This window comes from Salvelinus alpinus, chromosome 12, assembly GCF_045679555.1.
Source record: "Salvelinus alpinus chromosome 12, SLU_Salpinus.1, whole genome shotgun sequence".
Lineage (NCBI taxonomy): Eukaryota > Metazoa > Chordata > Actinopteri > Salmoniformes > Salmonidae > Salvelinus > Salvelinus alpinus.
The window spans coordinates 56,816,929-56,833,891 of NC_092097.1; the positions used below are offsets into that span (position 1 = coordinate 56,816,929).

Here is a 16,963-nt window from a genome sequence, read left to right on the forward strand (position 1 = left end):
GAAAAATGCGAGGTCAAATCACGATGTCATTAATCTTCAAACAGGAACTCTAGAAAGAGTCCAGAGTTCCTGAGTTGGATGACCGTACAAAATGATTATTTCCCCAGTCGGAGGTAGTTCAAAAGTTCCTAGTTGTCTTGAACACACTGAAGTTGGAAGTCGGAGACTTCCCAGTTGTTTTGAAAGCGGCAGTAATGCTCAGAGGGAGAAAGCAGGGTATTTATTCCCTTTGAGTCAGAAACCAAAGCTTCTCCGTAGTGACCTGTGAATGCAGTTCCATCAGCTGTTCGATTTCACTTACTGGCATGTCAACTGAGCCAGGATCACAGTCAAACGGATTGGGAAGTAGGTCCCAAAGTGCTCTTCCAAGCATTGGAGGTGAGCAGTCATCACTCGAGTGGGACACTTACCGATGCTGTTTTCTGTTAGAAACATGCACAGCCCGAGGGAAAGGGGCGTGGTTCTCTTTCGAAAGACTCACCAATAAGAATTCTTTCCTCTGGATCCACTAATTAATTGTTTTCACCATATCGATTGCGTTCGGTAATATCAAAGTCTCCGCAGAAGAGACACCCTAACGACACTGGGCCAATTGCGCTACCGCCCTATGGGACTCCCAAACCCGGACGGTTGTGGTACAGCCTGGAATCGAACCAGGGTCTGTAGTGACGCCTCTAGCACTGAGATGCAGTGCCTTAGACCGCTGCATGTAGCCTACGGTCCTATCCAGAGCCACGTACAGGAACAATTAGGGTTAAGTGCCTTGCTCAAGGGCACATACAGATTTTTCACCTAGTCGGCTCGGGGATTCGAACCAAAAACCCATCGCTCTTAACCACTAGGCTACCTACCGCTAACTCAACGGGACCCCGTTGACCTAACTCAACGGGACCCCGTTGACCTAACTCAACGGGACCCCGTTGACCTAACTCAACGGGACCCCGTTGACCTAACTCAATGGGACCACGTTGACAGTGTTTTCCATTAGCACCGGCAGTTACCTCATCAGCCGGTTAGACTCATTTTCAGCCAGTTACTTTTCCACTTCATATTAACTAGGTTACTTTTCATTTAAAAGTTACAAATTCGCTAGTCCGATTGCCTGGGGGAAGTAGAAAAAAATAGACAAGATGAATATAGATTTAAGTAAAAAAAAGAAAATAAGACCTATATCAAACAATTAGGCCAGTCCCATCAGAATTGGATCAGTGTCCTCCAGACGTAATGTCTTACACACTGTCCTCCCAATCTCAGAGTATAATTATTGTAGACCTGCATTGACAGGCACAAGCCTTTTTCAAATCATGCCATTTTTTTCTTTGCTCAAAGAGAGCACATTTGTTGAAATTCATTGCTAGTTAGTTATTTGTCCGGTTATAGCTCATCTTTGGTCAGCAATGAAAATCCTGGGAAAGTGATGTTGTGTGCATCACCTGTGTGTGCCTGTGGCCCATAGCCAGAGGAGAGAGACATTTCGCAGCAGGTAAAATAATGAACACACAACAGACTAACTAGATAGCCAAACTACACAATGTGTTTGGAATTGGCTGATTCTCGCTAGTTAACTATTAGTGTGTATTAAGGTCAATGTCATATCCTAAAATAACTTTCCACTGGGACATGTGAATAACCGTAAATGGCCAGGTACAGTAGATGAAACCAATGCTGCATACTTCAGTTGTAAAACAGTCTCTCAAGCGCTCGTAATTGGATTCTTCTCTATTCCAAACTGTCCATGGTTATTCTGACAAAGCCTAATTAATAAGTAACTCCTATACGGTCAAGATCTCCCCTGAACATGGAATATTTTTTACCTTACAAATAGATAAATATCTTAGTTCGCTACCTCGCCCAACTTTAGTCATTTGATCCCCGGTTCATTGAATGGGGGAATAATTTTTTATAGAAGACAAAAACTAGTTGGTTGTAATTGCATTGCTGCAGGATGGCTAACCATCCTCCTGGAGAGATACTGGGTGTGGAGGGAAGCCAACCATCCTCCTGGAGAGATACTGGGTGTGGAGGGAGGCCAACCATCCTCCTGGAGAGATACTGAGTGTGCAAGCGTTTACTCCAGTCCTGCTCTAACACCCCCACATTGTAAAAAAAAAAAAAAAAACAGCTGTTCAATAGGACCTGGTGTGTTTGAGCAGGATTGGATCAGGGTTGGAGCAGGGTTGGATCAAAAGCCTGCACACCCAGTATCTCTCCAGATGGAGGGTTGATGGACCACGTCTTACGCAGTATTTTACTCTGTGGGTGTTAAATGCCTTGCTGAAGGCTTCAACGGCAGGAGATGGCAGATAATACATGGGATCCGAAACCAGCAGACTTCCATTGTCAATAACAGTGATCCTAATAAAGGTTATTTTATGAGGTGGTTTCTGGCGTCATACAAAACAATTTGTAATTTTTTTGGCCCATGGTGTTACAGACCTTTATTTTGGTGGGGGGGGGGGGGGGGGGACAAGTGACTTGAGTTTTCGAATAAGGGAGAATTTTTTTTTTTTTATATACTTGTCCAAAGGAGATGTGGCAAAAACAAATTGAATGTCAAGCCCTGATATACATATTCTAGTGGTCTATTGATAGGATAGGTGTCTGTCAGTCACAAAGTGAACGATAACAGATGAACGCAGTCTGCTGTCCAGGTACAAATTGTCCGCACTGTGGTTGGTTGCAGGCAAATTTCTTTACACGGAGGGAGAGAGCATGATGCTGGTGAATTTGCACGTCCCATGTAATGTAATGTGGTAACACTGAGTTGGACATTGGGAAGACCCGTCAGAGCAGGGACATTGGGAAGACCCGTCAGAGCAGGGGCATTGGGAAGACCCGTCAGAGCAGGGGCATTGGGAAGACCCGTCAGAACAGGGGCATTGGGAAGACCCGTCAGAGCAGGGGCATTGGGAAGACCCGTCAGAGCAGGGGCATTGGGAAGACCCGTCAGAGCAGGGGCATTGGGAAGGACCGTAGCACTCAGTAAGTTGAGGCTCTACTCTGTTGGATTTCAATGTATCTCTCAATGAAAATATTTGTACAGGTAAAAAAAATAGCTGGGCCTATTCAACGTCTATCCACCTAGAGCAACAATAAAGTCTGTGAATAAAGCCTCCTACAAGGACATCATGTATTACCGTACCTTCCTCCTCCTGACGGATGTCAGGTATCCATATGTATGTTAGAGTATGACCTCAAGTCATCTGTCAGGAAATAGAACAGTCCATTCTCCTGACTAACCGCTGAGAGACACGTTACAGATCCCTCACTGCCTCCTCCTACAGGAATCCAGACCAGAGCCAGACGAGAGCCAGAACCACAGACCAGAGCCAGACGAGAGCCAGAACCACAGACCAGAGCCAGACGAGAGCCAGAACCACAGACCAGAGCCAGACGAGAGCCAGAACCACAGACCAGAGCCAGACGAGAGCCAGAACCACAGACCAGAGCCAGACGAGAGCCAGAACCACAGACCAGAGCCAGACGAGAGCCAGAACCACAGACCAGAGCCAGACGAGAGCCAGAACCACAGACCAGAGCCAGACGAGAGCCAGAACCACAGACCAGAGCCAGACGAGAGCCAGAACCACAGACCAGAGCCAGACGAGAGCCAGAACCACAGACCAGAGCCAGACGAGAGCCAGAACCACAGACCAGAGCCAGACGAGAGCCAGAACCACAGACCAGAGCCAGACGAGAGCCAGAACCACAGACCAGAGCCAGACGAGAGCCAGAACCACAGACCAGAGCCAGACGAGAGCCAGAACCACAGACCAGAGCCAGAACCACAGACCAGAGCCAGACGAGAGCCAGAACCACAGACCAGAGCCAGACGAGAGCCAGAACCACAGACCAGAGCCAGACGAGAGCCAGAACCACAGACCAGAGCCAGACGAGAGCCAGAACCACAGACCAGAGCCAGACGAGAGCCAGAACCACAGACCAGAGCCAGACGAGAGCCAGAACCACAGACCAGAGCCAGACGAGAGCCAGAACCACAGACCAGAGCCAGACGAGAGCCAGAACCACAGACCAGAGCCAGACGAGAGCCAGAACCACAGACCAGAGCCAGACGAGAGCCAGAACCACAGACCAGAGCCAGACGAGAGCCAGAACCACAGACCAGAGCCAGACGAGAGCCAGAACCACAGACCAGAGCCAGACGAGAGCCAGAACCACAGACCAGAGCCAGACGAGAGCCAGAACCACAGACCAGAGCCAGACGAGAGCCAGAACCACAGACCAGAGCCAGACGAGAGCCAGAACCACAGACCAGAGCCAGACGAGAGCCAGAACCACAGACCAGAGCCAGACGAGAGCCAGAACCACAGACCAGAGCCAGACGAGAGCCAGAACCACAGACCAGAGCCAGACGAGAGCCAGAACCACAGACCAGAGCCAGACGAGAGCCAGAACCACAGACCAGAGCCAGACGAGAGCCAGAACCACAGACCAGAGCCAGACGAGAGCCAGAACCACAGACCAGAGCCAGACGAGAGCCAGAACCACAGACCAGAGCCAGACGAGAGCCAGAACCACAGACCAGAGCCAGACGAGAGCCAGAACCACAGACCAGAGCCAGACGAGAGCCAGAACCACAGACCAGAGCCAGACGAGAGCCAGAACCACAGACCAGAGCCAGACGAGAGCCAGAACCACAGACCAGAGCCAGACGAGAGCCAGAACCACAGACCAGAGCCAGACGAGAGCCAGAACCACAGACCAGAGCCAGACGAGAGCCAGAACCACAGACCAGAGCCAGACGAGAGCCAGAACCACAGACCAGAGCCAGACGAGAGCCAGAACCACAGACCAGAGCCAGACGAGAGCCAGAACCACAGACCAGAGCCAGACGAGAGCCAGAACCACAGACCAGACAGACCAGAACCAGCACCACAGACCACAGCCAGACTAGAACCAGCACCACAGCCAGACCAGAACCAGCACCACAGACCACAGCCAGACTAGAACCAGCACCACAGCCAGACCAGAACCAGCACCACAGACCACAGCCAGACTAGAACCAGCACCACAGCCAGACTAGAACCAGCACCACAGCCAGACTAGAACCAGCACCACAGACCACAGCCAGACTAGAACCAGCACCACAGCCAGACCAGAACGAGCACCACAGACCACAGCCAGACTAGAACCAGCACCACAGCCAGACTAGAACCAGCACCACAGCCAGACCAGAACCAGCACCACAGCCAGACTAGAACCAGCACCACAGCCAGACTAGAACCAGCACCACAGCCAGACTAGAACCAGCACCACAGCCAGACTAGAACCAGCACCACAGCCAGACCAGAACCAGAACCACAGCCAGACCAGAACCACAGCCAGACCAGAACCAGCACCACAGACCACAGCCAGACCAGAACCAGCACCACCGACCAGTCAGATGAGAGCCAGAACCAACACCACAGCCAGATGAGAGCCAGAACCACCGACCACAGCCAGATGAGAGCCAGAACCACCGACCACAGCCAGATGAGAGCCAGAACCACCGACCACAGCCAGATGAGAGCCAGAACCACCGACCACAGCCAGATGAGAGCCAGAACCACCGACCACAGCCAGATGAGAGCCAGAACCACCGACCACAGCCAGATGAGAGCCAGAACCACCGACCACAGCCAGATGAGAGCCAGAACCACCGACCACAGCCAGATGAGAGCCAGAACCACCGACCACAGCCAGATGAGAGCCAGAACCACCGACCACAGCCAGATGAGAGCCAGAACCACCGACCACAGCCAGATGAGAGCCAGAACCACCGACCACAGCCAGATGAGAGCCAGAACCACCGACCACAGCCAGATGAGAGCCAGAACCACCGACCACATCCAGATGAGAGCCAGAACCACCGACCACAGCCAGATGAGAGCCAGAACCAACACCACAGCCAGATAAGAGCCAGAACCAACACCACAGCCAGATGAGAGCCAGAACCAACACCACAGCCAGATGAGAGCCAGAACCAACACCACAGCCAGATGAGAGCCAGAACCACCGACCACAGCCAGATGAGAGCCAGAACCAACACCACAGCCAGATGAGAGCCAGAACCACCGACCACAGCCAGATGAGAGCCAGAACCACCGACCACAGCCAGATGAGAGCCAGAACCACCGACCACAGCCAGATGAGAGCCAGAACCACAGCCAGATGAGAGCCAGAACCACAGCCAGATGAGAGCCAGAACCACAGCCAGATGAGAGCCAGAACCACAGCCAGATGAGAGCCAGAACGACCGACCACAGCCAGATGAGAGCCAGAACCACAGCCAGATGAGAGCCAGAACCACAGCCAGATGAGAGCCAGAACGACCGACCACAGCCAGATGAGAGCCAGAACCACAGCTCTTTCCACTGCAGTGCTTTTATTAGCCGTCTAACTCAATATGATTGATTAGACCAAACGATGCCATCCCAAACACAGATGGCTGGCTGGGGAGCCAGGCGTGCTGCTCTACGTGCATTATAACACTATGATTTACTCAGGATTTAGAAACATGGACACACTGTAAATGAAGAAAAATATCCTCAGAAGTTATTCACACCTTGCAAGTAGAGTATATTACGCTCAACAATATACTGAAAGATGAGACAAATCAAAGACGGTATATTTTCAATATTCAAAAAAATATATATATGTAAGAAAAGTGTTATTGAAATCAAAATACTACTCATTATTACTGAGCAAACGGTAAAGCTTCTTATGACACAAACGTCTGCTTTGTAGCACCTACAGATGAAACATCATGGAGTCTTAAAAGCCTGGGTAAGCCCAAAATGTAATATGCAAACTTTGATCAATTATTTCTCAATTATGCTTCAACATTAAAAAAAAAAGTTGAGTATATATGTCCACAATCCCTGATCCAATGCTCCAAGTCTATGGATTCATTTTGTGAATATCCCAAAGAATCATGGTCCTGTTTTGTTCTAGTTAGCTCCCATAGACAGCCTGGCTAATGTTAATGTCTGTCATTATAGTTATAACATCCTGTCTCCCCTCTCAGATAGAGAACTCTGTGTACTGTCAGACCTGCCAAGAAAAAGGCCAAAGCCACACTGTGACAACAGGAGAGTCAGATCAAAGCCTATGAGAACTGCTGGTCTGTCCTACTTTTGGCAGGGTGTGACAGTGTTTTTCCCAGGAGACTTAGTGACAGTGTGCGTCAAGGTCCACAGGGTCTCTCTCTCTCTCTCTCTCTCTCTCTCTCTGAAGGCTGCAGGGGAAAGCCTCTGAGTGGGTGACGAGGACTGAATCCTACAGGAAACTAGGTTGTCTGTGTGACACTTCAAGAGAACACACTCGGGGACAATATTGGTTGAGAATCAGACCTCATTGTCTTCTGTCTGCAACGTTTCCACCTGCACTGAAGGTTTGAGGGACCCTAGGAGGGGTAGGAGCGGAGAGGTAGGAGCGGAGGGACCCTAGGAAGGGAGGGACCCTAGGAAGGGAGGGACCCTAGGAAGGGAGGGACCCTAGGAGGGGTAGGAGTGTAGGGACCCTAGGAGGGGAGGGACCCTAAGAGGGGTAGGAGTATAGGGACCCTAGAACGGGTAGGAGTGTAGGGACCCTAGGAGTGTAGGGACCCTAGGAGGGGTAAGACTGGAGGGGTAGGAGTGGAGGGACCCTAGGAGGGGTAGGAGTGGAGGGACCCTAGGAAGGGTAGGAGTGGAGGGACCCTAGGAGTGGAGGGACCCTAGGAGGGATAGGAGTGGCGGGACCCTAGAAGGGGTAGGAGTGGAGGGACCCTAGAAGGGGTAGGAGTGGAGGGACCCTAGAAGGGGTAGGAGTGGAGGGACCCTAGGAAGGGTAGGAATGGAGGGGTAGGACTGGAGGGACCCCAGGAGTGGAGGGACCCTAGGAGGGGTAGGAATGGAGGGGTAGGACTGGAGGGACCCTAGGAGTGGAGGGACCCTAGGAGGGGTAGGAGTGGAGGGACCCTAGAAGGGGTAGGAGTGGAGGGACCCTAGGAGGGGTAGGAGTGGAGGGGTAGGACTGGAGGGACCCTAGGAGTGGAGGGACCCTAGGAGGGGTAGGAGTGGAGGGACCCTAGGAAGGGTAGGAATGGAGGGGTAGGAGTGACGCCATCTGACTGTAATACCTTTGCCAGTGTGATTTTGGCCGTTTTGCGTGGCACAACACTCCCTGAACTGTTGCACAGTGGCACCTCTGTCAGCGTGTGATGAACCACAGTGCTTTTCATGGCACTACGCAGGAGGAGGAGGAGGAGGAGGAGGAGCGCCCCGCTTCTCTAGTCACTTCATCATCCAAACAGTGGGACATTCATTTGACATTGGTACATTCCTCCCACCTTTGTACTGGGTCAGAATGAATGGACGGACGGATGAATAGATGGATGAATGGGATGGACGGATGAATAGATGGATGGATGGGACGGACGAACAGATGGGATGAACAGATGGATGAACGGATGGATGAACGGATGGACGGATGAACAGATGGATGAACAGATGGATGAACGGATGGACGGATGAACAGATGGGATGGACGGATTAACAGATGGATGGATGATTGACGTGTGTTTAACTGAGAGCATGTCAGGTAACATTACACTACCAGTGCTTAGTTCAGACGTGTGTGTGTGTGTGTGTGTGTGTGTGTGTGTGTGTGTGTGTGTGTGTGTGTGTGTGTGTGTGTGTGTGTGTGTGTGTGTGTTCCTCCTCTTACCTTTGTACTCCGGTGTAAACTCCTTCATCTCAGGAGGCAGCGACTCGTAGAAGCGTTGCTCCCGGCTGATGAGGGGTTTACACACCGTGTGGTCGTCGTAACGCATCATACTGGTGTGCCCTCCCACCTGGTGTACGAAGGGCTCTAGTGGTACCCCTCCACACCGCCGTCCCCCCTGGCCCAGCCCCAGCCCCCCGAGGCCTAACCCTGCCTGGCTCGCTCCGTGCTTCCCCGTTGCTGCTTCCATGGTGTGGGGAAGGCACATGGCGTTGGAGGGCCTGGTGGGGGTGGCGGGGGCATGGGCGAGCAGGCCGGGCGAGCGTGGGGTGCAGGGAGGCAGCTGGGAACGCACGCTGCCGCCGGGAGGGGGAGGAGCCAGCCCGCCAGCCGCAACCCAAACGGACCAATCAGATCCCGGCTCCTCGATGAAGAGCACCGGGCGATGATGTCACACCTTCGACAGCCACCTGAGAGATGGGAGGCAGGGTGGGGGAAGAAAGACGGAAAGAGAGAAGAGAAGAGAACGTCAGTCAGAATTGTTCATTATTCAGGCCTTTTTAGGGGTGTGACGTTTAAACACATTTGGGATCGTTGACATTTATCACTCACGAGAGTGAGTGAGCGCGAGAGAGCGCGGGAGAGAGCGAGAGAGAGCGCGAGAGAGAGCGAGAGAGAGCGAGAGAGAGAGCGAGAGAGAGCGAGAGAGAGCGAGAGAGAGCGAGAGAGAGAGCGAGAGAGAGCGAGAGAGAGAGCGTGCGCGAGCGCGAGCGCGAGAGAGAGAGCGAGAGAGAGCGAGAGAGAGCGAGAGAGCGAGAGAGAGCGAGAGAGAGAGAGAGAGCGTGCGCGAGCGCGAGAGAGAGAGAGAGCGTGCGCGAGCGCGAGAGAGAGAGAGAGAGAGAGAGAGCGAGAGAGAGCGAGAGAGAGAGAGAGAGAGAGAGAGAGAGAGAGAGAGAGAGAGAGAGAGAGAGAGAGAGTGAGAGAGAGCGAGAGAGAGTGAGAGAGAGAGCGTGCGCGAGAGAGAGAGAGAGAGAGAGAGAGAGAGAGCGAGTGGGTTAATTGAGTGAGTGAACTAGCCGTATACGCAGAACAGCATATAAATATTTCCCATCCCAGGGCTCAGACAGCATCCAAACTGATTCACTATATAGTGCACTACTTTGACAAGAGCCCATAAGACACTATATAGGGAATAGGGTGCCATTTGGGAACGCAGCCATACACCCCCCCCCCACACCCAACAACAACAACAACAACACAAGAACAGCACACACGTCAAGGCCACATGTCCCTGGAAAATATAATTCCTCATAAAGTCCAACTACCTCGTAAAATATAATTATAATAAAGCTGGGGTGCTTTAAGTGTGTCCAGTTACACACTTGTACAAGTGTTTTTTGGGAAATGTCTTCCTTGCGAATCCCAACTCACACTGACACAAGCGTAGGGAGTGGGGTCACCATTGTCCAGTGCCCCCAATTAGGGTTAAGTTCCTTGCTCAAGGGCACAGCGTCATATTTTCTTCCCAGCTTGTCGGCCCCGGGATTCAAACCCACGACCTTTCGGTTACTGCCTCCATATTATTATGTAAGTCTCAGATCAACTTTTCTCAGATCTTTAGTAGCAGCAGAAGTGTTTCTGAATTCAGGGTCAGATTACATCGACGTGATAAAACAACGACGTTAGGACACAGGAGTCTGCAGTGTCTCAGTGTAGGCCGAGCTAAGAGAGAGAGACACCGAAGTCTTCCAGCGGAAAATTAACGTATGGATATGTAGGTTAATCTGCTGTAGAGCCAAATCGGACTCCTTATCCACGTAACAGAACAAACAGATAGCTCACCTGACTCACCGGCCTACTGGATTATTAATCTGACACGTGATGTCTTTTCCATTCCACAATAGAAGCTTTCCAAATATAGGCTAATCAATTGTTAAAACGACATAGGGTTTGTTTTCCAGAGAGCATCTTGACTGGCTGCATCACCGCTTGGTATGGCAATTGCTCGGCATCCGACTGCAAGGCGCTACAGAGGGTAGTGCATACGGCCCAGTACATCACTGGGGCCAAGCTTCCTGCCACCCAGCACCTCTATACCAGGCGGTGTCAGAGGAAGTCACAAAACATTTAAAAGACTCTAGCCACCTAAGTCATATACTGCTTTCTCTGCTACTGCACAGCAAGCAGTACCAGTGCACCAAGTCTGGAACCAACAGGACCCTGAACAAGCCTTAAGACTGCTAAACAGTAAGCTAAACAGTAAGCTAAACAGTTAGCTAAACAGTTAGCTAAACAGTTAGCTAAACAGTTAGCTAAACAGTTAGCTAAACAGTAAGCTAAACAGTAAGCTAAACAGTTAGCTAAACAGTTAGCTAAACAGTTAGCTAAACAGTTAGCTAAACAGTTAGCTAAACAGTTAGCTAAACAGTTAGCTAAACAGTTAGCTAAACAGTTAGCTAAACAGTTAACCAGCTACCCGGAATATCGGCATTGCCCCTTTTTGCGCAATCTTTTTTTTGGCTCATCACATACGCTGCTATTGTTTATTATGATGCGTTTTATCTTTTATTATTTCTCTTTTCTGTCTCTCTGTATTGTTGGGAAGAACCTGTAGTTAAGAATTTCACTGTTAGTCTACACCTGTTGTTTACCAAGCATGTTACAAATACAATTTGATTTGGTACAGGAGTAGGCGAGGAGGTGTAATCTGGGAAACTGGCCCATAGTAGTGACAACTGGCCCATAGCAGTAAGATAATGACAACTGGCCCATAGCAGTGAGATGATGCTGCCAACTGACCCATAGCAGTGAGATAATGACAACTGGCCCATAGCAGTGAGAGGATGCCGCCAACTGGCCCATAGCCGTGTGATAATGTCAACTGACTACTGGCCCATAGCAGTGAGAGGATGACTACTGGCCCATAGCAGTGACATGATGACGCCAACTGGCCCATAGCAGTAAGATAATGACTACTGGCCCATAGCAGTGAGATAATGACAACTGGCCCACAGCAGTGAGATAATGACAACTGGCCCATAGCAGTGAGATAATGACTACTGGTCCATAGCAGTGAGATAATGTCTACTGGCCCATAGCAGTGAGATAATGTCTACTGGCCCATAGCAGTGAGATAATGACGCCAACTGGTCCATAGCAGTGAGATAATGACAACTGGCCCATAGCAGTGAGATAATGACGCCAACTGGCCCATAGCAGTGAGAGGATGACAACTGGTCCATAGCAGTGAGATAATGACTACTGGCCCATAGCAGTGAGATAATGACTACTGGCCCATAGCAGTGAGATAATGACTACTGGCCCATAGCAGTGAGAGGATGCCGCCAACTGGCCCATAGCAGTGAGATAATGACAACTGGCCCATAGCAGTGAGATAATGACTACTGGCCCATAGCAGTGAGATAATGACTACTGGCCCATAGCAGTGAGATGATGCCTACTGGCCCATAGCAGTGAGAGGATGCCGCCAACTGGCCCATAGCAGTGAGATGATGCCTACTGGCCCACAGCAGTGAGATAATGACTACTGGCCCATAGCAGTGAGATAATGACTACTGGCCCATAGCAGTGAGAGGATGCCGCCAACTGGCCCATAGCAGTGAGATAATGACAACTGGCCCATAGCAGTGAGATAATGACTACTGGCCCATAGCAGTGAGATAATGACGCCAACTGGCCCATAGCAGTGAGATAATGACTGATGGCCCATAATAGTGAGATAATGACTACTGGCCCATAGCAGTGAGATAATGACTACTGGCCCATAGCAGTGAGATAATGACAACTGGCCCATAGCAGTGAGATAATGACGCCAACTGGCCCATAGCAGTGAGATAATGACGCCAACTGGCCCATAGCAGTGAGATAATGACTGATGGCCCATAGCAGTGAGATAATGACTACTGGCCCATAGCAGTGAGATAATGACAACTGGCCCATAGCAGTGAGATAATGACAACTGGCCCATAGCAGTGAGATAATGACTACTGGCCCATAGCAGTGAGATAATGACACCAACTGGCCCATAGCAGTGAGATAATGACTGATGGCCCATAGCAGTGAGATAATGACAAAGTGCTGCGTCTAACAGAACAAGAGGATGTAGCCATGTTTTACTACAGTCGGACAGACCATCCAAAAGACAAAGACAATGGATTACAAAGAACTGCAAATAGTTAAGATATTATGATGCCCTTTTTGTTGCCACTATCAGTTAAGAGTTGCGAGCTAATATATTTGAAAAGTAGGCATAACCCTCTAATGTTAATGGAACTGCATTAGGTGGGTGGATGGTGGGTACAGGGTGGGTACAGTGTGGGTGGGTACAGTGTGGGTGGGTACAGTGTGGGTGGGTGAGTGGGTACAGGGTGGGTTGGTACAGTGTTGGTGGGTGGGTAGTGGGTACAGTGTTGGTGGGTGGGTAGTGGGTACAGTGTGGGTGGTGTGGGTGGGTGGGTACAGTGTGGGTGGGTGGGTAGTGTGGGTACAGTGTGGGTGGTGTGGGTACAGTGTGGGTGGGTGGGTAGTGTGGGTACAGTGTGGGTGGGTGGGTCGGTGGTATGGGTACAGTGTTGGTGGGTGGGTCGGTGGTATGGGTACAGTGTTGATAGGTGGGTAGTGTGGGTACAGTGTTGGTGGGTGGGTAGTGTTGGTGGGTGGGTAGTGTGGGTACAGTGTTGGTGGGTGGGTCGGTGGTGTGGGTACAGTGTTGGTGGGTGGGTAGTGTGGGTACAGTGTTGGTGGGTGGGTAGTGGGTACAGTGTTGGTGGGTGGGTAGTGGGTACAGTGTTGGTGGGTGGGTAGTGGGTACAGTGTTGGTGGGTGGGTAGTGGGTACAGTGTTGGTGGGTGGGTAGTGTGGGTACAGTGTGGGTGGGTTTACAGTGTGGGTGGGTGGGTACAGGGTGGGTAGAGTGTGGGTAGGTAGCTGGCCGCTAGACTAACTTACCAACCTAAAAACAGGGTTAATTTAGTGACTGACATGAGAGGAAAAACTGCTGACACCACAACCACATTTAAAAATTGCACCTTGTGTAATTCAACTATTCTACCTGGCAACAGACGTTGAAATCAAGTGTCCTACCTAAAAAGAAGATGCTTATTTCTCCAAATGAGAACTATTTGCCAATTCCTTATACAAATGCATAGTTTTATGCTCCTGGCACATTTATAAAAACACAGACTACACAGCTAGCACATAAGTCTGTGGCTAAAATAATGCTAGCAGAACGTGGTACCGCGAGGTCACGCGTGTGACAAAACTGAACATACATTTTCCACAACCGTGTTCATTGATACTCCCGTCTTAGTACGGTCTGCTCTGTTATACATTTTGGGAGTTAAGACAAAGGGTACAAAAATGTTTAAATGGATATTTGGGGATGTTGGCAATGAGGCCCTTTACTTCCCCAGAGTCAGATTAATTTGTGGATACCATTTTTATGTCTCTGCGTGCAGTTTCTCTATATATATTTATATTTTTTTCTGCTTATCTAAGCATAGGCTACCTCTTGAGCTGTCTGTATCCTCCTGACTGGTGGTCCTAAAAAAAAATTTTAACAAATGCTTTTAAGCAGTATTCAGTACATTTATTTATTGCTTTGCTTTTCTAAAGTCTACCAACCTAAAGTCTATCTATGGCTCTGGCTGGTCAACAACAGTGACATCATTTTGTCCGATTTGACCTCGGCCCTTTCGGCTTAATTTGTATCACCTTGAAGGCATGTGAGCCTTGGCGAGCGGCGGCGGCGGCGACAGCAATGCGGAAAGTCTGAACTAAATTTACAACATTAAAAGGACTAATGTCAGAGTGCGAAGGATTTAACACGGACCACAAATAGACACCGACAGCTTCTGTCAGTTTATATTATACTACTACTACTATAGATATATACATTCTACTTATAGAACTGTATCCCGCCTACATACATATATTTTATTTATTTAACCTTTATTTAACTAGGTGACAATGCAGAAAAAAACGATTCCCCAAAAAAATCGATCTTGACAGAGTGTCAGTTTACATAGATCCACCCAGTTTAGTACTTATAGAACTGTTCAGTTTACATAGATCCACCCAGTTTAGTACTTATAGGACTGTTCAGTTTACATAGATCCACCCAGTTTAGTACTAATAGAACTGTTCAGTTTACATAGATCCACCCAGTTTAGTACTAATAGAACTGTACATGGCTACATGGTCCAGGGTCCATAAGTATAGTGCATTTCTCCATGCAGACACCTGACATTCAATTCATATTGTACTTATTAACAACCATCGCTATAGCTACATGTATACATACAAGCACTACGTATGCATTTGTTTGTGCATGCAAAACACTGGGACGAAATGTAAGTGTTTTAACTTCTCTTGGGTAGGTGGCAGCATTCGGAATTTTGGATGAAAAGCATGCCCAAATTAAACTGCCAGCTACTCATCCCCAGAAGATAAGATATGCATATTATTAGTAGATTTGTATAGAAAACACTCTGAAGTTTCTAAAACTGTTTGAATCATGTCTGAGTATAACAGAACTTATTTAGCAGGCAAAACTTCGAGGACAAACCATTCAGAATTAGAATTTTTTTTGAGGTCACTCTTTTCAATGAGTTTTCATTGGGAAATCAGATTTCTAAAAGGGACCTTCTTGCAGTTCCTACCGCTTCCACTGGATGTCAACAGTCTTTAGAAATTGGTTGAGGTTATTCCTTTGTGTAATGAAGAAGTACGGCCATCTTGAAGGAGTGTCACTCGAAGTGTCCTGTTTGTTAGAAGCGCATGACCAGAAAGCTAGCTACAGTTGGTTTTAATCCTGTATTGAACACCGATCATCCCGTCTTCAATTTGATCGATTATTTACATTAAAAAATACCTAAAGTTGTATTACAAAAGTAGTTTGACATTTTTTGTCAAAGTTTACAGGTAATCTTTGAGATATTTTGTAGTCACGTTTCACAATTTGGAACCGGTGTTTTTCTGGATCAAACGCGCCAAATAAATGGACATTTTGGATATATATGTAGACGGAATTAATCGAACAAAAGGACCATTTGTGATGTTTATGGGACATATTGGAGTGCCAACAACAGAAGCTCGTCAAAGGTAAGGCATTAATTATATTTTTATTTTGCGTTTTGTGTCGCGCCTGCAGGGTTGAAATATGCTTCTCTCTCTTTGTTTACAATGGTGCTATCCTCAGATAATAGCATTGTTTGCTTTCGCCGAAAAGCCTATTTGAATTCTGACACGTTGGCTGGATTCACAACCAGTGTAGCTTTAATTTGGTATCTTTCATGTGTGATTTAATGAAAGTTTGATTTTATAGTAATTCATTTGAATTTGGCGCTCTGCATTTTCGCCAAGTGAGACAGTACCGTCCCGCCTAAACTCCCACCTACATTTTTGGATATAAATATGAACTTTACCGAACAAAACATACATGTATTGTGTAACATGAAGTCCTATTAGTGTCATCTGATGAAGATCAAAGGTTAGTGATTAATTTTCTCTATTTCTGCTTTTTGTTACTCCTCTCTTTGGCTGGAAAAATGTCTGTATTTTCCTGTGACTAGGTGCAGACCTAACAATCGTTTGGTGTGCTTTCGTAGTAAAACCTTTTTGAAATCGGACACTTTGGCTGGATTTACAACAAATGGTGTAAAATACTTGTATGTTTGAGGAATTTAAATTATGGGATTTCTGTTGTTTTGAATTTGGCGCCCTGCAGTTTCACTGGCTGTTGACGAGGTGGGACGCTACCGTCCCACGTACCCTAGTGAGGTTAAAAAAGTCAGGGTGGCATAATTCCTATTTTCAGCTAAGGCAAGCCTGGTAGATCTGAGATTATGACCACTAGGGCCAGCCTGGTAGATCTGAGATTATGACAGCTAGAGCCAGCCTGGTAGATCTGAGATTATGACAGCTAGGGCCAGCCTGGTAGATCTGAGATTATGACAGCTAGGGCCAGCCTGGTAGATCTGAGATTATGACAGCTAGGGCCACCCTGGTAGATCTGAGATTATGACAGCTAGGGCCACCCTGGTAGATCTGAGATTATGACAGCTAGGGCCACCCTGGTAGATCTGAGATTATGACAGCTAGGGCCACCCTGGTAGATCTGAGATTATGACAGCTAGGGCCACCCTGGTAGATCTGAGATTATGACAGCTAATCTAGTGATACTAAAGGAAAGTGGTAAGTGACCACGTGACAGTCTTGTTGTCGACCACTGGGTACT

The 16,963-nt window shown here is 48.6% G+C and overlaps 1 protein-coding gene across 3 annotated transcripts in view; it reads right to left on the bottom strand.

Moving 5' to 3' along the window:
* LOC139536398 (uncharacterized) overlaps window positions 1-16,963 on the bottom strand; it is a 68,145-nt gene that overhangs the window by 17,404 nt on the left and 33,778 nt on the right. For all 3 annotated transcript variants that reach the window (XM_071336903.1, XM_071336900.1, XM_071336901.1), the window contains exon 2: window positions 8,710-9,176. In XM_071336903.1, coding sequence (XP_071193004.1) covers window positions 8,710-8,974 — 265 coding nt within the window. In that variant the 5' untranslated portion in view covers window positions 8,975-9,176. The remainder of the gene's footprint in view (window positions 1-8,709; window positions 9,177-16,963) is intronic.